At 32.9% G+C, this 24518-nt stretch overlaps 1 protein-coding gene across 1 annotated transcript in view; it reads left to right on the top strand.

The window, feature by feature from the left end:
- Positions 1-15835, top strand: part of LOC107438174 (putative inorganic phosphate cotransporter) — a 34621-nt gene extending 18786 nt beyond the window's left edge. The window contains exons 7-10 of the mRNA XM_087160690.1: positions 7866-7998; positions 10864-11019; positions 14636-14721; positions 15426-15835. Coding sequence (XP_087016816.1) covers positions 7866-7998; positions 10864-11019; positions 14636-14721; positions 15426-15605 — 555 coding nt within the window. The 3' untranslated portion in view covers positions 15606-15835. The remainder of the gene's footprint in view (positions 1-7865; positions 7999-10863; positions 11020-14635; positions 14722-15425) is intronic.
- Positions 15836-24518: the final 8683 nt, after the last annotated feature.

The following is a 24518-nucleotide window of genomic DNA, read 5'->3' as shown; positions in this document are numbered from 1 at the left end:
ATATTTTGTTCTGAAATTATGCTATGGAGGTTCGCATTCAAGTGATAGGTTTCATATTCATATGATAGGTTCACATTCAAGTGATAGGATTCATATTCATATGATAGGTTCGCATTCAAGTGATAGGATTTTCTCGGTCCAACGCTAGAAAATTTTTCTCATTATTTCTAGCGTCCTTTTAAAGAAGATTACTTCTCTCAAAAAGGAAGAAGTGGTAGCATAAGGTTTTCAATATTTTGTAGAAGCACTATAACCCTTTTTCCTGTAATTTACCAATAACATAAATATTCCTATTTTGAACTAATAAGAGTGCTTTTTAGAAGCTAAAAGAGTATTAGGAAGAAATAAACTTTTCATTACAAAGGCTACTTTTATTGACTAAATTTTAATGGGTAAATTTATATAACCCTAAATACCATACCAAGGCTCCCGCCGTCCTTGAAAAATCCTAGTAGTTTTAGCAAATTAAAGTTTATGCTAGAAAGTATTTCGTATTTTAATGTACTTCCTTGTAGTTAAGTGGTTTACAAGGAGAAAATTTCTCGTATATACTTTCTTTACACAGAAATTAAATTATCGACATTTGTTTAATTTACGGTAACATTAGCTCCCTGCTTACTAGTGTTTTAATAATAATACTTTTAATATATATCTGTAATGTCATGTGTGTGTGCGCGTATATATTTCGAATTTTTAAAAATATATTTTTTGCCGGCGACAAAATATTTAAGTCATTTTTACATACCTGCTAACTCTTCCGGATTTTGTGGAAGATTTTATTTTCATATTTAAAGTGGTAGTTAATATATACTATTTTTTTCCTTTATGAACTTAATTTTTAAATGATTTTGATCACCACTATTCTTACAAAAATTAAGCACATATATAGATATGCGTTACTATCATGATTGTCAACTTAAGTTTTCTCAAATACAACGTATTTGTTTGCTTAAAATTGAAGTTTTAATACCACTGGGGAAAATGATAATGAAAGGGATTAAAAGTTGGCAGGTGTGTTTTTAGTATAATAGTTTCATTCCACCACTACGCATTAAAACTGTTTACTATCAAATGGAGGGAGGAAGATCTAAGCAAGAAAAGTATGGTGCTTTAATTATAAACCACACCTAAACAAGTGCAGCGAAATCACTGTCTCTTTTCACAGTAAAACTTGCGGATGAATTTCTTCTTAAAAAAAAAAACATTACAAGGATATACATTTGAATAAAAGAAAAGTCCTCTGAGTTTCAATGTCACTACTTCGTCATGACATTCATCTTTTGCAATGTAAAATGAAAACTAAATGTTTTCTATATAGGCGTAAAAGAATACCCTAATTCTGAATAGTATTCATTTTAGCGTGTTTTCAAGTAGAAGCACTGTCACACAAAAAGTGACTTAGGCTTAGAAGACTGTTAAGAAATTATTCTACAAGACATCGCTTTGAAACTAAACCGTAGTAACTCAAAAAAAAAAATCGAAAAATGAGATATTTGGGTCGTTTTGTGTAAAAAAAATCACCCTTTTAGAGAAACAACGTGTTATCTTCATAGTTCCATAAAATTAATTCAGAGAGCAGTTACCGCGTTTAGCATTAGCGCGGAAAGTTTGAAATCGCTCTCCTGAAAAACTTGCTTTTTTGAGTTCCCACGGTTTAGTTTCAAAGCGACGAAGAGGTGAAACTTGCAGGTGTCTAACATTTCTTTTTAAAGTTTGTGATATTGCTGTCCTCAATGCTTGAATCCACCTAATCATACTCATTCATTCCCATACCTGCCAACTTTTGCGCATTTGGAGTAAAATTTTATTTCTATCTTTAAAGTGGTAGTAAAATGTATGCTTTTTATATATTTCTTGCATTTATAAACTTAATTTATAATCTTTTTCACTACCACTACTTTTAAAAATATTAAGCACATATATAAATGTGTAATACTGCGGTATAGTGCTTCGCTAATTTTATCAAAATACAGTGTATGTTTCTACCTAAAATTATAATTTAAATTCCATCTTACTACCACTGGGGAAAATGATCATCGAAAGGATTAAAAGTTGACAGGTATGCATTCCTGTCTTTGTTAAAGAACTATAAATTAGTACTTTGCTCAACAGATTGCGCCTAGTTGTTAAAGTTAGGTTTGTTAAAATATAAGAAGCATGCCTTTTAACATTGTGAGGCACAGAATGAAAGGAATATTATCTATGGGAAACGCTAGAAAATAATGTGTCGATGTCTCTTTCCGTGTATACTTTATATGATTACTCTAATCTGTAACTAATGATTAAACTTAACATTTTAAAACATGTTATGTGCTAATTTATATTATTTATACTCGTGTCATTTGTTTATTTTTGTATTACTAGCAATCTTGAGAAAGAATAAATCGTGTTCTGCAATACGATATTACATTATAATGTAATATTGTAAGTTCATAAAGAATCATTCAATAAAGAACCTTTCCCTTAACCCTTTAACGGCCCCTTTATTTCTAGTAAAGGTAAATTAAAGTATTTTTGGAATTGAAATTGTTTTAAGAACAGTAATTGATTTTTAAAAAAAACTCATTTAGTTTATAAAAATGCCATTTTTTTGGTGGTAAATATATTTAACATGACCTATTAGGAACTTACTGACTTTTATTTTTCTTTATCTATATATATAAAAGAAAGTCGTGTTAGTTACTTCACTTATAACTCAAGAACGGCTGAACCGATTTAGCTGAAAATTGGCAGGGAGGTAGTTTAGAGCCAGGAGAAGGACATAGGATACTTTTTATCCCGTGCGATAAACCGTTCCAGCGATATCAGTGAAAGTCGAAATGGAATTTTCTGATTGGTTAAAAGCTAGCCATTGTTTTAAATTTTGCTATAAACGATTCAATTTTCAAATATCTTGAAGATAACAACAGTGATATTTTCTATCTTATAACTCTATTCATTTAGAAAAGTAAATTAAAGTAAATTGCATATACTTTAATTTTTAATTCGCGCTTTTCTTTATGTCAGGTGAGCACAAGCAAGTAAAATCAACGAGAATAGATTTCTTAATTGTTGGTCGTATCACGGATTCAGTACTGTGAAAACTGTTTAATAAATATAAAGACAAAAGCAAATTTCATTCAAATTGCACGTTTTCAGAAATATTTATATTTAGTACGTAATCTTAGGTTAGCAAAATTAAATATACTTTTCGAAGATTTCAGTGCTGTGACAGTTGTCATTTGAAAACTATTAGTTTGTTTGTTTATTTATGCAAAGTTTTCGAATTCATCCATTTTATTTCTTTCATTTATAAAATTGATTTTTGTTTTAAATCTTATAATTTTCATATTTCTTATTCATCTCATTTTTATTGCTCTTTTTATTATTTAAAATATGTATGTGATATTTCGATTTAGCAAATTTGCGACCACTGCCAACTTTTACATTTCTTTTTCGTTGTCAGAAAGAATATTTGCAAAAATATGCCACCTAAGCAAATCGCTCTTAGTCGGTCGACATCTCAAGCGCGCAAAAAGAGAACTACCCGTGTTTCAGAAACATCGGAGCAACGGGAAAAAGACTTGAAACTAATCGAGAACAGAATGCTTTTGCCCGTTCCTTAGAAACGTCTGAGCAACAGGAAAGAAGACTGTCAACAAATCAACTACGAACTACACAAGCCCGTTCGTCGGAAACATCAGAGCAACGGGAAGCAAGAATGAAAACCGACCGAGAACGCATTTCGCTATTCAGACGCTGCCAATACTCTGATTTGAATTTCAGTGCATTTCACTATGATCCGACAACAAACTATAGTCTTCCCCCAAGTGTCATCATCGGAGAAATATATCAATTATGTATGTTTTGTAATGCTCTCAAATTTAAAAATGAAACAGCTGAAATTTGCTGTTCTAGAAGCATACAGAAACTACAAGATTTTACGTCGCCTGCCGAGACATTATCAACCTTCGTATCAGGTCAAACAAACCAATCGAAACATTTTTTGGCGCATATACGCCGGTACAATTCGTGTTTCTAAATGACTTTATTCGGTGCTACACGTATCCTGAACGAGAATTACATCCCAACATTCAAAGTGCAAGGCCAAATTTATCATCGTGCAAGGATCACTTCTTTCAATGCCTAACGCAGATCATAAATTTCTACAAATTTATTTCATGGATAACACAAATGATCAAGTCAATCAACGTTGTCAGGTAAACAATGGCACTAAACGAAAAATTGTTACCGTATTACAAAAATTTTTCGATCAACATAATCAGTTAATTAGGCTGTTCACAATTGCCCTAGACTAAATGTCATCCGATATTTACAAAGTTGTTATTAGAGCTGAAAAAACACCTGTAGGCCACCACAAAGAAAAATACAATGCGCCAACATTGGATGAAGTGGCTATTGTTATAGTTGGCGAAGAATTTACCTCCCGCGATACAGTTCTTCATCGCAGAAATCGTGACGTTCAAAGAGTTCTCAGAAACGTATCGATCATATGATGCATTGCAATATCCTATTTTATTTTGGTGAGGAGAGGAGGGATATTATTTTAACATAAAATTAAGAAGTCCGCAAACAGGCGAGAAAACCAATAAGAAAGCAAGTGCAATAAGTTTTTATGCATATAGATTAATGATTGCCAAAACGCTGATAATCATACTTTAAAATGTCGACAATTAGTTCATCAATACATTGTCGATATGTATGCGAAAATTGAAACTGAACGCCTACTGTATATTAAATTAAATCAAACCAAATTACGTTCAGAAGAATGCATTCATTTACGGGATGCAATAATTAATGATGGTAACGTTAATCCTAATGATGTGGGGAAAATGATTATATTGCCGACTACATTTGCAGGGAGAAAAACTTGGACTCCCTGCAAATGTAGTATTCATACATGTCTGAGTATTCATACATGTGCCTTGGACTCCAAGGCACATGTATGAATACTCACAGGATGCAATGACATATGTTCTCGCATATGGGCTCCTAGATTTATTTATTACATTTACGTGCAATTCTGCTTGGGTTGAAATTAGAGATATTTTGTTACCAGGACAATCATCATCGGATCGTCATGATATTACAGCACGTGTGTTCAAACAAAAATGATAATCTTTACTTGATTTCATTGTGAAGCGTCATGTTTTTAGAGAGACACGGTGTTGGGTGTACTCTATTGAATGGCAAAAACGAGGATTGCCTCAGGCACACATTCTAATTTGGCTTATTGAAAAAAAACCACCTTCTAAAACTGATCAGATATCAGCAGAAATTCTTGATGTCACCATAGATCCAGTCTTATTTCAGATCATTGTCCAAAATATGTTTCATGCTCCGTGTGCATCACCATACATGTCTGTTTGAAAATGCACTAATGATATCCTAGAGAATTAACTGCTTTTTTTCACCATTAAATAAAATTTGCATTTAAAATCATAATCGCAAATGTCATTTACACACTTAAATACAAAATTCAAATTCAAATTGAAAGCGTTGCAACGCACGCAGGGTACAGCTAGTTTATAAAATAAATTCCTTGAATGCTACAAACTTCGAAAGGAATTATGTATTTTTTAACTTTTATACGTTTTTTAAAAGTGATAAATGGTTACCAATTTTATTCAAACTCACTTCAAGAAAGCTGAAGTTATTGAAAAATGGAAACCTAAATTAAAAGTGGTAAAACGTGGTGGTAAGTATACTTACCACGGCCTTCAAAAGGGTTAATATCTAAACATACTTTTATACCGCGTTTTCAACGAAATTCATCATTTACCTTTAACCATTTCGCACCGACTGTCACAAATACGTGCCAGCACAAAACCGTATCAATCAGGGTAAAAAGATAAAACTGGTAATCGGAGTAATTCTTTAACAGTTTATTTGTGGGGGGAGTTATAATTGTTTGATTTATTTAATTCACCATTACTTTGAATACTTTGAATTAACATTGATTATATATCAGAATGCCAAGAATCATCTCCATCAACTTCATCGTCAAGCCTTCATGTCATGCGTCAGTCTTTAGTTGGAGCATTCATAGCACGTGAGAAGCTTTGTTCTTATTTTTTCGCCCAAGTTCTTGATCATCAACCAATTTGTCTCACCGTCATCTGGAGCTCTGCGACTACGTCAACCCAACAATGTGCCCGTGGCAACCGAAAGGCCGAAAGGTCCGTGCGGCAACCTCCACAGCCCCGTGATCCCTCATTGAGCCATTACAGTATAGAAGAAATTGATCAGCGAATTGCTGCTCTTCTTAAGCTAGTGAAGGAGAAAAATGTCTTTAACCCGGAGACACTCACTTCTTACCAGCAGGAACTTATCGACTTAGAGCAAGCAAGGAGTCTACGGTGTCCTGTGAAACCTGAATCGACCACGCCCATGGAGGCGGAAAAGTCAAATCTGCCTGAAAAGACGACGGAACCCACAGAGACTGTTTCTTCCTGCGAGTCTCAGCTAGAAATTACGCAGCCGAAATGCCAGCGGAATCCAGGAGACCATTTCTACCCATCTTGAGTCAACACCTGAGATCACTTTATCCAAACCAGAATCGACGGAGCCTTCTACATCGACCAAGAACAATTACCTCCCGAGAAAACTTAAATTTCTCGTGCGAGGTCTTACAGTAGACATCCGAACGGAAGATCTTCGGAAAGATATAGAGAACAATGGTCGACGACCCATCAAGATAGAGCAACTAAGAAAGAGGCATGACAACGGATACAAGCTCCTCTCCCTTTTTCTGGTGATACTCCATGACTTTCCAGAACATCCAACACAAAGAATCTGTTGTCCTTTCCAGTCCAAATCGAGAAATTTAACGGGGGGGCGTTACGCCATCCAATGCTACAAGCGCCAGAAATTTGGACATACACAGAAAGCATGCTCAAGTGATCCAGCCTGCATGAAATGTGCAGGAGCACATTTTACCTACCAGTGCGTGAAGCCTCTCTTCCTTCCGGCCAAATGCATCAATTGTCAAGGCGAATCACCCGGCCTGTTTTACGGGCTGTAGTGTTCGTCCGAGGCGAAATCATCGCACCTTCACGTGTAGACCACAAGATGCCCGCAGCAGTGCAGTGAAGTTCCTAAGGATCATCAAAGAACTTCAGGAACTTTTGAAAGACGAGAAAATCATCTCATTACTCATCTCCCTGCTCCCAGCCCTAAAGACGTAGATGAGGAGCCTCACCATCAAGTCTGCTACATCTTTCATGATACCTTTCATTATTCTATCGCATTTCAGGTTATTTTCCGAACCACCAATACAACCTTCTTATGTATGTCCCTTTGGGAAATTTCATGATGAATGGGATAAGGGCCATTTAGGCCTCAGATGCCCAGTTCTAAAACAACGAACGAACGAACGAACAGTGATTATATATATGATTAAACTAACAATATTTAAAGTAAAAGCAGAATAAGTCTGTCAAAATAGCAACGACTATATTTAAGTTACCGTTTTTTAATTAATTACAACTTGATTCTGATTTTGTACGAATGCTTTTCTGAATCAACCGTCCCCTAGGGGTTAAATAACATCAATGTTTTATGATAGTTAAATTGATTTTAGATTGCTGTTATAGTATAATTAATTTTAAAAAATTTCATATCTTTCTTTCAAATTTTATTTTTATAACTAAAGTGGTAGTAAACCCTTACATACTAAAAGATTGTATTTTAGTATTTGACTGTAATTTAGTTTTAACTTTATTACCTTTTAAAAAAGTTAAAATATGACAAGATCTCAGTATTTTTGTTTTCCAAAACTTTAAATTTGATAATGACACCTGTGCTTTCATTAAATCCGTTTTGATTATTAATAATATTTATTAATTGTATTTTTCATTTTATAGAATGGTGTGTTATCAGCTCTTCCCAATCTAATTCAATTGATCGTAGCTCTCGCTGTTAGTTTTATTGTAGATAAACTTCGTTCTACAGGACGTATGCAGATTACTTCCCTGCGCAAAATTGTCAATTCTATCGGTAAGAAATTTATACAGATCCCTATATATATTTCGAAAGCTAAGAAGTTTATGCCTAAAAGCAAGCAATTTTTAGTAGCAAGAAATAATCAGGGAAAGTGGTGTCAAAAGTGAGAAAAATCTAGAGGATTAAAGATGCCAATGATTTCTTAATTTAAAGAAAATATGTATTGTAGGAAAAATACATATCGAATAATTTTGTGATTTTCAAATCAAAACTCAATATAAGTATATTTCAATCGATTTGAGAAATCTTAGTCAGCCATTTAATTTAAAATGTCAGAAAAACAACTCCTGCAGAAAGCAAAAAACTTGAAATATTAAAGATGCGTGTGTTAATAGGACACACTGCCTGCTAACACACAGGAGCCTCTCTGTTGTCAGTGGTGAAATCAAAAACTGACAGTGACCCCCGAGGCCCCATAATGGAGAGTCAAATAAGAGAAAGCAATTAGAAAAATTGAAATGTAAATGCAAAGATAAATAAATGACAAACAATCACAAAGTAACTCTTAATAATGACTTAAAAGTACACAAAATAAGAAAAATAAATAAAGATAAAGTTACAAATAGAACAGCCACATCAGAGTAACATATAAATTTCAAAATCATTAAGAAAACTTTAGAAATAAATCAAGTGCTGACTGAAAAATAAAACAGAATTCTGTTTTATTTTTTCAAGATTTTCAAAAAAAGGGTCATATCAACTAACTAAAATTTAGTCTTTGATCAACATCAATGAGGAGCACGTACAGACTTGGAACAAGTATGTACTTAGGTCTAGAGCCCCTGAATTAGACAGGCCGACTTATCATTTATTGTTGGAGCAAAGAGCTAACATAAGCACAGCGAATAAATATTTTCCAGTGTTACTTTATTAATTGTAATTCTTGGATTCATAAGTTCGATTTAGTAGAGTTTAATCCACCACTATTTCTAAACAATGCGTAGGCTTATATAATTCACCACTTTATAGTACGTATTCAGAGATGCCAACTTGCTTCACACAACAGATATATATTTTAAAGTGGTAGTTTATCAATCGTAATTCTTGGTTTAATAAATTCAATTTAGTAAATTTTTATCCACCACTATTTCTAAATAATTCGTAGGGTTGTATAATTCACCATTTTGTGGTTCTTACGTCATGCTGTACCTTTTAAAAAGCGAGCAGAAATAGTCAAATATTTGCAAAATTTACTTTGTAGTTATTTACCGTTTTTTTAATTATTTTTACGTGTCCGGAGCAGTTGGCATCTCTGTAATAACATAACGAATACTAAAATAACGTTAACTTGTGAACTTGTTTGCTCCAATATTGATTGATAGGTCAGCTCTGATAGTATAGGAGCCTTACTTAGGTCCAGTCATCGCCTCTTACATCAGAAATTTTCCACACGGTTTTTTATAAGTAGTTTGCGCAGACTGTTTAAAAAGTAAACCAGCTGTGCGCGTGAACCCAATTTTTTTTTTACCATAAGTTATTGAGATAAATTTACCTCATATATTTGAGAATTGCATTTGTGGTGGTCGACAAGTAAGTAACACAAACTAGTCATATTCATAAATTAAGCAAATTTTTGAAGATATATTTGCTACCACATTCCTAATTTTACTAGATTTTGTATTAAACGGCAATTATTGTTATATTTCTATTAATCTCATTATTCTTTCAAATTAATTAAAAAAGACCATTATTTTCACAGAAAAAATGCTACCACTTCTTTCTTCAAATACTACTTTTAAAGTATTAGATAAATAACTTAGTTTAACGAGGTTCTACTCACTTTGCTAAGTCCTTTATGAGTAACCCGGTCTCGTGCAGTTGGGTAGATACGTGCGCCGTTACTAATGCAAGATGGAGTGAGCGTTCGCTTTCAAATGAATCCCAGCGATTTATGGTCGATACGAATTTCGCGTCCGGCTTGACCCTATACAGTTATTACGTAAAATATCCTCAGTAGTAGAGGGATCATGGGTTAGAGTCACTTAACGTTAATCTAAGCGTCAGAGTTTCTCGTGATCTTCCTCTCCATGTAACGCAAATGTGGATTAGTTCCATGAAAAATTCTTCCACGAAAACAAATTTCTCCCAATATACTTGATCCAGGAGTTCCCTTGTCTTCTGGATTGGGTTCAAAATTACAATGCTACCGAGTTGAACATTAGTAGTCGCAAACCCGAAATTTGGTTCGGCTGTTCAACGACAGTTATAAAATAAAAATAATTAACGATACCTTAAGTGGCGAAATAAGACACAAAAACGTACTTTTTCTAAATAAACATTCCTTTTTTTTTGTTGACTAATTCGGTGTTCTGTACCCCAAGCTATAGGGGGTAGCATTTTTGAGGTCATCTCCTTGAACCATTAAGATTGAGTCCTATGTCGGGAATATCCGATTGTTAGATCAAACGTTATTCAAAGATGTCTGCTTTTTTCTTCCTCTTTTTGCGCACTGTACAAGACGCCATACCACGGGAAAGAATTTTCCTCCCAATTTCTCCTTTTCCTTCATTATTAATTTATAATTTAAAGCGTAGAAAGAGTGAGCAATGAAGTTTCAAATACTGAAAAGAAAGTTTGAAAATATATAAATGAAAATAAAAAGAACTTACGCAACGGAGATCTTCTAATAATTTTTTTGCATTTTAATATTTCGAGGTATTTTTTCAGCAATTGAAACTTCATGACTTTTACTCTAAGTTTGCCTGAACTTACTTTCTGTTTCTTTTAAATTTCAAATTAATAATATCTGTGAAAGAGAATTTGCGATGAAAATTACCTTCCGCTGAATGGCGTCCTGTTAAGTTAGTTTGACTGTGTAACACATTTCCTTTCACAATTGAATTAAAACATGCTTTTCAGGTTCGTATGCACCTGCGATATGCATGATAGCTATCGCTTTCAGTGGATGCCATCCAATCGTAATCGTCATCTTATTTTCGATAGCTATGGGTTCCTATGGTTGCATATACTCTGGGTTCAATGCTACCCACATAGACATGAGTCCAGAATTCGCTGGTAAGTTTAGTTCATGCAGTTTTATTGATGTCTTCTGATTCTCAGAGAAATTTTCTCTCCTCTGCGTCTAATCCACTACGACAACCAAGTTCGTCCGGTGGGTTAACGCTTTCGTTGCCGATCACGCGATATAAGATGACGAAATTCTTTCCTACTATTTGTGTTACTTAAACAATTCAAGTGGTAAAAAGATGCATATTCAACTAGAATTGAAGAAAATATGACATGACAATAACACATTTTCTCATGACAATAACATAATGTTTAATTATGTTATGTCCTGATAGATCAAATAGAAATTTTAACTTTGATTTAATCTTTATAAATTATAACTCTTCAATAATTGATATAGTATAACCACCTACATTCGGCAGGCAGTGGACATGCTACCGATTTTCAGCATACAGCTAAAAAAATTATTATTTTACTTTCCAAAGTATTGTTTTTTTTTAGATTAAATAATTTTTATTCTTGAAGCTAAAGTATTAATTTACTGTAAAAAAATTTTAAAGTTATTTTGTTCACGCTTTTCCTTAAGCGAAACACTATAACTTTAGGGCTGTTTTTTCGAAGTTTCCGTCGTCATATGAAAAGATGCTTTTTTTGCAAATAATATGCTATTTTTATAACTGCTGTGATCCTGTAACTGTTACTCGTGACTGTTCGGTTAAATTTAGCCGATTTAAAACCAACGCTGCTTATGCATATTTTGAAAATGGTGCGAAACGTCAACATGAAAAAAAGCTACAGTTTTGTAGAAAATGAAAAGCGCTTGTTGTCTAACTTTTAAATAGTTATAAACTTATTCCAATGCTGCATTACGTGGACTCATAAAAATTCAGAAAAAAAAAACTGAGAATAAGACAGTGATTTTGATATTTTTAATCTAGTTGAAAAATTGTCGCCGAATCGGCGACTTTTAAAGCGGTTTAATAACTTCTAAAATATTTAAATTATTTATCCATTATAAAGCCAGGATCATTCTTCACGTTAAGATGATATATATAGTTTAAAATCATCGCATATTTCTTCAAATGTGAGGCGCTAAAACAGTGGCTTTTTATTTTCCTTGGTGACAGAGATTCGAAAAACAATGTTAGAGACCCTGTTTTATTCAACTGCACATTAATATTTTAATTTAGAACTATTTATTCCAATTAATAAAATCTTTGCACTAAAATTTTTTTTCGTTTTTGAACAAAAAGGAATTATTCTTTTAAATGAAAAATAAGAGAAATTTGTAAATTCACTAAACCACCTAAGTTCTCCCTCGTGAACGTTTTCAAAGGGAAACTCAGTTCATTTTTAAAATTTATTTCACTGAAACTAAAACGTTCGTTTTCTTCAAAGAAGGGGCCAACTTTTTCGCCCAGAAATAGAGTAGTAACTACTACTAGTAGAAAAATTTCTCCTAGTAGTAGTTTATGTTTTAATGTAAGATTCGTTCATTTCTAAAAATATAATTCAAAATCATTTTCCATACAACTACATTATGATACAAAAATCTTTTTAAACGCCGCTTTAGAAATGCCAACTTGCTCCGAACAGCGTGAAAGAAATTTTCCGACTGGTAGTTGTATTATGTAGGATTCTTGGTTTAGCAAATTCGATTTTGAGGCTCTTTACGCACCACAACTTCTGAATGATACAATGGCTTATGTGAAGCACCAACTTTCACCACTTCTTGTAAAAATTTATTCTAGTGATATCTAAATTAAAGTTTTAATGTATTATTTTTTATTAAATAAACTTTCTCCCCTCCGCTATGTAATGCCACTTTGTTCCAGCTGTTTCATGGCGAAATTTTTAAAATGTTGGCAAAATTGACAAAAAAATCTGAAAGCTTTTATTTTAAAATGCCTACCACTCTATAAAATATTTTACAAAAAACGTTGCAGTTATCAAATTTAACCAAAAATCTGCAAACTTAAGTTCTCTTCAGTTTTTTACAATGTTTGACGAATCCGGATCGGTTGGGATCGCTTTAATAAAAATGTTGGCAAAATTACTAAGCTAAGCTTACCATGCTTACCTAAGAGCTTTAGTTTTTAATAATGTTCGACTCCATAAAAAAATTTTCAAAAACCGAAATAATTTTGCTTTGAAATCAGGATTTTGCAATATTTTTTATAACAAAACAGGTAGACGTATTTTTAATTATCAACGTAGTTTAAGAGCTAATAACTAGCCATTTTCTTTTTTTATAAATTGAAAAAGAGAACTTTATTACTGCATGAGGCAAAGAACATGAGGAAAGAGTTCGTCTTCCAAAGAGATGAAACGGGTTCGAATCCAGGCAATGGCTGGTCGATACAAACCCGCATCTAGCTTGCACCGACCACAGAGCTGACGTAAAATATCCTCAGTGGTAGACGGATCATGGGTTAGAGTCCCTTTGACGTCAGGCTAACCGTGGGAGATTCTTATAGTTTTCCTTTTCATGTAACGCAAATGCGGGTTAGTTCCATCAAAAAGTTCTCCATAAAGGCAAATTTCTTCCAATATACCAGAGCCAGGATTTCTCCCTATGCCTGATCCAGGAGTTCCCTTGTTTTCTGGATTGGGTTCAAATTTACAAGGCTCAAGTTGTAGCAGAATTTATGTTTTTCGTATATTTAGTGAATTAGGATTAGTAAATTCGGTTTATGGTGTTTTTACCCGTCACTACTTTTAAATAATTCAAAGGCTCTTATGAAACGCCAATTCGTAACAGTAAATTCTTGATAAGCCTTTATACCTTTAACAGAACAGCAAATTTCGATTGAAAATTTTAGTCAGAGTGGCATGTTTGAAGAATAGAGGTTGCAAAACATTTCAAAGCATTCTTAGTGATTCGGCTGAAGCGGTGCCGTACTGGCTACACTGTGGATTGGAAGGAATCAAACCTTTGACTAAATTAAAGAAAAATATGCTAACATTATAGTTCTCTAACGTTTATTAAAAGCTTAACACGTTCACTCCGGGAAAAGTGAAAATACTGGTACGGGAAAAGAGAAAATACTGGTAGAAGAACTATTTCAATAATAGATAATATTCAGGAGGAGTTAATCTATTCTCAACAGTAACAATTCACTGTTAGGAAATTTATCACGGCGACGAAGCAATTCAATATAAAAATTGCATCCGTTAAAAACAATTGATAGTTATGGATTTTTATTATTCCCGGAAAAAAACTATAAAATGAAATTTATTATTACCAGTTTTTACTCCGGTGCGCTGCCAAGATGAGACAATCTAGCGTGACCCACCGGTGGGTCACCCCGGCGTGAACGTGTTAAGCAGTTGGCATCCCTAAAAAAATGTCGCATGCTACTCGTAACCTGTTTTTGACTTCATATTGTGTTCTGTGCACCCTGTTTTTACGTCATATTAAGAACTGATTTTCATCTCATTTTCACGATTTTTTTTTTTTATTTTTTTTTGTATCATTTTGTTTCCTATGTCTTGCTTCCGTGTTAGCAAAAAGATAGGGAAAAGCAAATAGCATAAATAATAAAAGTTAATAAAATTAATAATATCTTATGCAGTTAATATGCTTTATTAATTATATAAATTACAATAATATAATTAATAATAGTCAATAAAATGTTAAATAACATTTTCTTTGATGTTTTAGGTACATTGATGGGCATCACAAACTGTATAGCAAATCTTCCTGGATTCTTAGCCCCAGCTTTTGTTGGGTTTATCATACATTCGGGGGTGAGCTATATATTTTTTTACTATATCTTTGACTTTATCTGTTTCTAAATCAATTTGATTAAAAATTTCGTTTTTTTTTTCCCTTTCGTTTATGGCAGTGTTGCTTTATTTAAAAGTAATTGAGTTGAAAAAAGAAGACTAACATATAAGGTTTTTAGTATAAGATTTTTCGATTTGTAACTTTAATTATTAAACGAACTCAGATTAAGGATGTGACTAGTTATGCCTAAAAACCTGAATTGAATATGAAGCGATACGCCGCCATCTTGGTGACTGCAATTCTCTGGTCACCGAAACGCTTATTGTAGAAATATGGAGTTTCTAATATTAAATAACACTTTTTATTGATCAATAATTTCGTATTCTTGAAGATAACTTAAATATTTACTATTTATTCTTTTGATTCCTTCTTCTCTCTAAAACTATGTTTTATTTTTATTTTCAGGGAAATTATTTACTTTTTTTATAAGTTAAAACTTTCTCATTACGTCTTTCGTAACTTGTTATGACTTTTTCTCTAAACTCTTTTAAATTTTTTGCAATCGGTTTCCAGAGCGATTCAGAGAGATAATTTTTAAAATTTTTCGTTTTATTATTATGGATTATGTGTACAGTTGATTTTGCAAAAATTTTATAAAGAAAAACTATCTGAAATAGATTTTGATAATAATTTTAATATTTATTTTCTTGTACATTTTTTTCAGAATACTTTACAAAATTGGGGTATTGTTTATGTGACTACAGCAGTTATTTTAATAATATCTGGTACAATATACAATATCCTCTGCAAAGCAGATTTGCAGCCATGGAGTCCCAGTTACGAGCCACAGATGAATACAGAAGTGATGAAAGACACAGATGAAAAAGAGTTATCGTCAACTTAGCTTTTTCCTCTGTTAATTTTAGCAATGAATTATTTCATTGGAAATGATATCTTATTTCTGACAAATAATATATTCGCAAATGATTTGCGTTGCCATTGAAAAATCAAATATTATATATTTGGTTTTTCATAACTTTTCTATAGTTTAAAATTCAGCTATTTATCTTGTATTACTAATTCAGTAGTTTCTTTCATTGTTCAAAAATTGCATAAAATTAAGAAATTTTAAAATTTTGTTTGCTTTTATTTTTTAATGTATGATAAGAAAATTAAATAACTGACATTCTCACCGTCGCAGAAAAATTAAACTTTTTGAAACGTATCAGCTTGCGTTACCTGATTAAAAAATTTAATCACGTCACAAAAGTATGAAAAGGACAGTCGCTCAAAAAAGGGCACCCATTTTATAGACTTGCCAGACGTGAATGAGGAGAAACAAAAGTGATTTGAAATATAAAACGTAAAGTTGCAAACGAAAAAATAAAAAAATAATGGTGGATAAAAAAAAACAGTTGCTGAGTGAAGAAAAAAGATGAGGCAGGTAGTAAGGTAGATACGTCAACTAGACGTTATTTACGTCAACTGGAGCTGCACAATAGGCTATTGGCGACGGTCAGCGAAACATCCCTGAGGATGGTTCAAAGAAAACCCATCGCAATTTTGATACTCAGCAAAGGGGATAGCTCCCCTGATTTGGTCACCGGATGATCTGAGCTCGAGTAGAACAGATAGACGAGAACGGAACACCCTCATTCTCCTCGCTGATCAAAGTGGTCACCTACCCGCTTACTGAGCCAGTGATACTTGACTTCGGTAATCTACTGGGAACCGTGACTTTACGATGGGTCCAATGCAGGAAGGAAAAAAAAAAGATGAAAAACAGAAAGATAAAAACCACAGCGACCGAGAGGGACAAATAAAACATCTTGGTCAAACAATTTAATCAAACGAACTCAATAATTTTAGCGTGTAATCCTAAATAGGAAAACTGATTAACACAGATAATACTTAATGTTAAAAAACCAGACACAATTTTTTCTCTCAATAGATTCAGACCGTTTATCAACGCAATTGAATTTTTAAAACTCAAAATACGAGTATTAGCGAGAGCCGCAATCTAAAAAATATTGTTGTGCACTTGAAGTTCTTCCAGCTGTTAAAAAATGGATGCAAACACTAACATTTTGAAAGATTTTTTAAAGACTTACCTCATAATACCCGGAGATCACTGGATGAAGTGGTAACTAAACATTAAGGTGAAAAAAATTTCACATTTAGAGTGGTGGGTAATTTATAGGTGACAGTGATGACTGTCAGTTACCTCTCGAGTGCAAAGGGTTAAAATTTATAATTATAGTTGGGGGATAGTCGCCAGAATCAGTAAAGATAATTTAACGATACTGAATAAAGCAAGAATCATAAATTTAAGATGCATTTATGTAATATTTTTTTTAAAGAAACAAATAGTTGTTTGTTAACCTAACGTACGAATACCACAGAGAGAATATCAATATGACATCGGAATTAGGTTTAACAAAGTTGAAGTGAACAGAAGTTAAATCCTATGAAATTATTTTATACAGTGACGTAGTGTGGGTATCTTGATCCTGATTGGTTGTTGAAACGAAGCTTTTGTTTACGTTAGCATCTGTTCTGTCCATTCCATTTTGAGTAAGCCAAGCCCATCAAGTATCAATTCTGTTAAATCACACATTCTGCATTCTTTCATAAATATTTTATTTCTTTCTTTATACAAAGAAAGACACTGAGCTATGTAGAACACAAACATATTAATTGTACGTAGAAACTACCGGGTTCACAAAACAAAAACATATCACGGTTACAAATAAAATGCGAAAGCAAATAGTACAGGGGTGGCGAACCTTCATGCACCAACGTGCCATTTTTTCTAAAATATATTTTACTGAAGTCATAGACGTGCCGACAAATAGTTTTGACTTCGTGATTATTGGGCAAATAATAATACTAAATACTATCAACTCAAAACTATTTATTACGAAAAAATGCAATTCTCAACTTTTGCAATGTCTCAGTTATACACGTAATTCAACTTAAAGTTACATCAGTGTGACTTCTGTTGTTGCAGATTAGATGACAAATAATTTATATTAGGGTTATAAGATGTTAGTTTAAGCAGAACTGTTAATTTTTTTTGCTAGTTATTTATTGTTCGCTTGTTTTTTTGTGGTTATTAATTGCTTTTTCGGCATTAATTGTTCTTTTTTGAGTGAATTTTAATTGAATAGTTAATATGCTTCATAGTAAACTTTGTGATCGGTGGCGTGCCCAAAATATTGTGTCGCGTGCCATAAGTGCCACTGGTTCGTGTGTCGCGTGCCACTGGTTCGCCATCCCTGAAATAGTAAATCTTAGTCAATGCGTAGAGGAGAAAGGATTATATTTCAATAAATTCGATGTGCGAAACAATGTTGTATTTAATTAAATTCTAATCGAATAATATTCCAACCTATACTTTACTTTAACATACTAATTTGCTTTTAAACGATCATCTGGCGCTGACATGATTGGTCACATGTGTGATTATCTGTGATCTCTGTCTTCTTGAAGTGCAAGCACCCAATAGATTTATATAAATCTTCTAATTAGTTAAAAAGTATCTTATTTGACCTATGAAAACCTAAATATCATTATTGGACGACTACAAATATACATGAATCAGTTTGCGAATCAATCGGACAGGAAGATTGAAATTACTACTTGACAGATAATTGACCACACTTAACAATGTCACTCAATCATAGTTAAATAAGTTACAAAAACTGCTGGTTTTTTTTAAAAATTATAAACTAGTTTTTGTTTTGTAATATTTATTTATTTTAAATATCTTAAGTGTCGATCTCTGATATGAGAGGACGCAACAATAATTGAAAACAATAAACTTTCGATATAAAAGCTTTTGTTGAATGCGTTGGAGAATCACTGTGGATGGAGCAGCTGATTTAATCTAATATTAATTTGATTTTTTAAACTATGTGATAATTATATTTTTTATGTAAGTAATTAATGCCAGATGACATGTAATTAAGATAAATGTTACAAGAGTTTAATTCTTTTTTCAATTTATTAATTGTGAATCGTTATCGAACATTTAATATAAGTTTAGTGTACTTCAATGAGTGGCTACAGTAAGGTTCAAGAGGGTTAAGAGAAAGATGTAGTTGACATGGAAAAAATCTTGATGAAGAAGTGTGATCGAACCAGTCAAGAAAAGTTCGCCTGCTAATGAAAAGGAAGATAATGAGTATTCGAGATCGCAACGCTCGAATACGTCATCTGGGGAGTAACCGGTTCTATGCCTTTGACCCTTCTCCTTTCCTCTACACCTCTTTTCAGTTATATAGGAATGTGCTACGATATTTTTCCTTTCCTTAATATTTTTATATTTAATTGCTAAAAACTTTTTTTTAAATTTCCATGACGCTTTCTTTTAGAACTAAAGTTAAATATTTTTAATACGACTTTCAGTTCCATGAAGTTTCCTAAATTAAAAGATTTTTATTTAGTACAAAATCAAGATCGAAACTATTGCACTTCCTTCTTCTATGACTCTCCACAGTCATGTAAAGTATTGCCATAGGTAGAGAGTTCTACTCTACGCGACCTGGAACCCATTTCAATCGCCAATGGAAGTCATTCTGACGTGAATTAATCTGCTTCGATGCGCTGGTTATCGTAGCCAAGAAAGATCGATGGCCATGTTGACAATTCGGTGAGCTCATAAAACCCTCAATAAAAAAATTTAAAAAATTAGGGGAAAAAAAAGAAAATCGAAAATTATAAGATGAACACCGGCAAAAAAGAGAAAAAAAACTTTTTAGTTGGGTAGTTATAACAATGCATTTAGTATCTAACGATAAATACTAATAAAAAAAAATGACTGATTAACTAATGTTGTTCCGAATGTTGTTTTTTTTTCACCCGATTGGCAGGGAAGCTAACTTTCTACGCTTTTTGGAAAAATTTCTTCTAGTGGTAGCCAAGTTGGTGATTTAATGTATTATTTTTACTCTTATAAATTTGATTTCGGCTGCGGTCAGTGTGCGGGTAGGGGACCACTTTGATCAACCTGCGTAGGGACCGAGGGTAAGCGGTAATGGTTCTCCTTAAACTGTTTTACCGTAAGTGTTCGACTTCGAGCTCAGGTCGATGGGTTACCGAAGCAGGGAAGCCACCCCCTCTGCAGAGAATTAAAAGTGTGATGGCAAGTCTTCGGATCATCCTCAGGAATGTTTCGCAAACCGTCCCCAATAACCCATTGTGCAGCTCTAGTGCAACGTAAATAAAGTACCTACCCACCTAAAAATTTGATTTAAAAGTTATTTTTCACATTACTATTTGTAAATGTTTCGAAAACTTATATTAAAAGCCACTTTGTTCCAACTCTCACGTTTTAAGACTCTTAATATGTTGGCAAAATAACCGAAAATTCTATAAGCTTTAGTTTTTAATTGTCTACCACTGAATTAAATATTTTGCAAAAAGAGTAGTAGCTGGTAGTCCTGGATTGACGCTCGTACTTTTAGGTATCAGTAGGGCAGATTTTATGGCCACTTTTTCAAGGGCATCTCAATATTAGGTGGGCCAATCTTGCTTCCTTACTTAGGACAGGTAGTGCAGAGAATGAAAAAACATGCATGCCTTGTCCGGAATTTGAATCCAGGACCTTTCTGATGTGAGTTCTTCCCCCTGACCACAACACAGTTTGGTCGGCTCAAAAGCTATGCCAACGGCACTCTGTGTTCCTAGGTGGTCACCCTTCCAAGTACTGACCCCGCCCAATGATACTTGACTTGAGTGATCTGACGAGAACGGATATTTTCATTATGGTAAGGCCGTGGAATCAAATTTTAATGAATTAAAATATTATTATTAAAATATTATATTTAATTATTATAATATTTATTATTAATTTTTTGTTTTATTTTAAGTACGGATTTAAAATGAATTTTTAAATTACGTAATTATTATGTTTTGCTACATAACACTCGCTATCAGTTACAATAAAACTCGCTATCAATTGTAATAAAAACTTATGCAGAAGACGGAGCAGATTAAATCCTTAACGCACTATAATTCACGATCATAACTTGTAAAATTACAGCAATTTTGAAAAATTCTTAGCTGTTGGTAACAAAATAAATTACATTCTTATTTTAATAAATTGAAATAAACAGAATTTTGCACACCTCAACAAATATCTCATTTAAAGGGCTATATAATTGGTAAATTTAAAAATTTACTTGATCTTAAATTGTAACTGAAAAATTCAAAATTGTCCAATTGTTTTTGGAAAAAAGTCAAGTGAGAAAAACATTTTCTGACATAGGAAAAAATACTTCGCCAAAATCATAATTCTTGGCGACGATGAATGTATTCAAGCGGTATTTAATAGAGTAGAGACTCTGGCCAACTATAAATTTAACTGGCCAACTAAAAGTACAACTATATATTTAATATCAAAAATGGTAATCCTGTACCTTAAATAATAAGAATTTAATTTAGTATGGAAAGAAAATTAAACACAAAATAAGCTATTTTAGATTTACAAACAAGTATTTAAAAAGACATTTGAAATATTTTTAGTTACCGTTATATTAAATAAAAACTATTAATCATTATTTGCATAGCTCTTTATTTGAACATGTCATGTCATCAAGCGTTCTAGGTTGAATATAGCATTTGCCCGTTTATTAAATCTGTGGCAAATGCGGAGGAGTATAAATAGAAAGTTAAATGTTTCGGTGGCATTGTAGATCGCGTTACTCAATTGGATATAACTCTTAATTACATAAAAGGTCGGTGGAGTCGCGAAGGCTGCTTGATACCACTTCCGCATCCGGCTTGCACCGACCACTGTGCTGAAGAGAAATATCCTCGGTCATGGGTTAGAATCCTCTGGCAGTCAGACTAACCGTATGACGTTCTCGTGGTCTTCCTCTCCATCTAACGCAAATGCTCGTTAATTTCACCAAATTTCTCCCGATACTTGATCCAACAATTCCCTAGTCTTCTGTATTGGGTTCAAAATTACATTTCTACTGAGTTGAACATTAGTAGTCACAAACCTAAAAATTGGTTCGGCTGTTCAACGGCAGCCATAAAATAAAGTAGATGGGCAGTTGGTCTAAATTAATTTATGAAACCAATAATCGGATATCAATCGCGAACCCGGCAATCACTTTAAACATTTTTAACGTATAGCCAGAGAAGATATCATTGTTCTAAATATTTACACAGTTGTTGCCTTCTGTTGTTCCTAGGTTTAATTTTTCTAAATTTTAATTAAATGACATTTGAATTACTAATGTAGTCAGAAATTGATATTCTAATTTACTCTATGTAAACCACAATATTAAACTTCACTTATCAAATGTAGCTGAGTACCTGAGTCAAGCATGGCCTTGGTCCATTCATCGTCTTCTTGGTCAATGAGGTAGATAAATGATTTAAAAATAAAACTGAGTCTATTTTCTTAACCCTTACGAAAGCCGTGGTAAGTATACTTTCCACCACTTTTTAATTTAAGTTTCCATTAGGTAATAACTTCAGCTTTCTTGAAGTGCGTTAGAATAAAATTGGTAACCATTTGTTAGTTTAAAATAGCGTATAAAAGTTATAAAATACGCAATTCCTTTTGAAGTCTATAGCATTTATAAAATTTATTTTATAAATGAAGATAAATAAAAGTCAATAAGTTCCTAATAGGTCGTGTTAAATATATTTACCACCAAAAAAATGGCATTTTTATAAAACAAAATTTAATTTTTTTTTCTTGAATCAATAACTATTCTTAAAACAATTTCAATTTCAAAATTACTTTAATTTACCTTTACTAGAAATAAATGGTCCGTTAAAGGGTTAAATACGTATTTTGAACTGAGTCTATGGCACAGCTACATTTTGTGTAATGATACAATTGATCCTTTATTTAAATCTTGTTTTTCGTTTTTTTGTTTTTTTTAACCCTTATAATACGAAGAAAAATCAGTCCAAGTGCACCCCATTGACGGGATCAGTTATTTCTCCTCCAAATGATTATTAGATAAAATAACTTTTATGCCTAAAAGGTTGAAAGTCTTGGAGATGCATGAACATCCCCATAACAGTACACCATCAATAACAGTAATTTCACAAGCTTCATTGATGGGACAGCATATGTCCCGCCGTAAGCCCAAAGCATCTAAATCCCGGGACAGGGTATGTCCCGGCCGGAATTCTAGAGTCAATAACTCATTTTTATTGACATTTTACTTAAATTTATGATGATTATTTCAGGTAACCTTTTTTTATTAACATTTTCATGTACATTTGCGTTAACATTTTTTATTAACATATTTAATTTATAAACAATTTTCGAAATTAACAGTTCTAAAATAAGAACGGTAAAATATTGAAAGTAGAGGAAGAACAATAGTATCTAAAGTCTGGGTTTCTTGAGAGCATGGTAGGGCTGGAAACAGTTACTGCTCAGTGCGACGTTGCAAGAAGTGCACACTATTTTCGAGCGTGCCTCTTTATTCATTTTTGCACATCTTCTGCTCGTTTATTCCCACAATTGGAGAAATAAATGGTTTCCAACATTGAAAAGTGTCGCTGTTGATGATGATATAGTTTTGGAGGAAGAGGGCCTTTGCTTATTGACTTCCTCGCTCGCATTTTTAAGTGTTCTTTCGTTTGTACGTTGGACAATGTAAATGCATAAGCTTTTAGGAAAGATCTTGAAGAAAAAATCCACTTCGATGGCTTCGTTGCCAATAGAGATATTTGTTTGACCCTTGATGTAAGTAAATAGTAGCATTCGTGGTGCAAAGTTAGTTGGATGGGACCTTGAAAATGATGGCGGATTCTGGTTCTAGAGCTCAACTTCATCATCAACCAAATCATTGTCGGTCTCCTTTTCGGTGCTTTCGTCGAATATGAACTCAGTGTTTCCAATTTCAGAACACTCAATAATATAAGCGAGCTGTCTCAACTTGCTACATACCTGCCAACTTTTAATCCCTTCCATTATTATTTTTCCCAGTGGTATTAAAATGGAATTAAAACTTCAATTTTAAGCAAACAAATACGTTGTATATGAACAAACTTAAGTTGACAATCGTAATAGTAATGCATATTAATATATGTGCTTAATTTTTGTAAGAATAGTGGTGATCAAAATCATTTAAAAATTAACTTTATAAAAATAAAAATAGTATATATTTACTACCACTTTAAATATGAAAACAAAATCGTCCGGAAAATCCGGAAGAGTTGGCAGGTATGTTGTTATCAGGGTAAATTCTCTTTTGACCCATCAACAGAGGAAGGAGCCTTCAAATAAGCCTTCGAATTATTTAGAAATAGTGGTGGCTAATAACCTAATAAATTGAATTTATTAAAACAAAAATTAGAATTAATTAACTACCACTAGAAAATATTTATTCGCTCTCCGGAGCAAGTTGTCGCTTGCATGATTAGATCGGGAATGATTGACACGAGAAATTTATGCACTCAAAGCGATGAGACGGCCTTAAAATTGCTTGGAGACCAAAGTAGGCTTTATTTTCTGTACTAGATATTTTTTAGTAACTGGGACATATGTTGTCCCAGCCGTAATATCAAAAATTTACCAGACTGGGACAGCACGTGTCTCGTCCGGTGCGAAAGGGTTAAATTTTTATATACCTTATAATTTATAACAGTTTGAGCTTATTCTATGCAAAAGTTTCAAGAACTTTTTCTTTAATTAATGGATTTTTTTTTTCAATTTAAACGTAAATATATTGAATAGATTTTGTCTGGCAAAAATTTCACTTTACTTTTCGAAAAGAATCTTAATTTTTTATTGGACAATCGTTGCACCTCCTGTTTGATTATAAGTTTCCTGTGG

This window comes from Parasteatoda tepidariorum, chromosome 4 (assembly GCF_982258835.1).
Source record: "Parasteatoda tepidariorum strain Cologne lab strain chromosome 4, Ptep-v5.0, whole genome shotgun sequence".
NCBI classification, from domain to species: Eukaryota; Metazoa; Arthropoda; class Arachnida; order Araneae; family Theridiidae; genus Parasteatoda; species Parasteatoda tepidariorum.
Note: the sequence above shows the minus strand (reverse complement) of the source record. Positions and strands in the feature narration are given on the sequence as shown.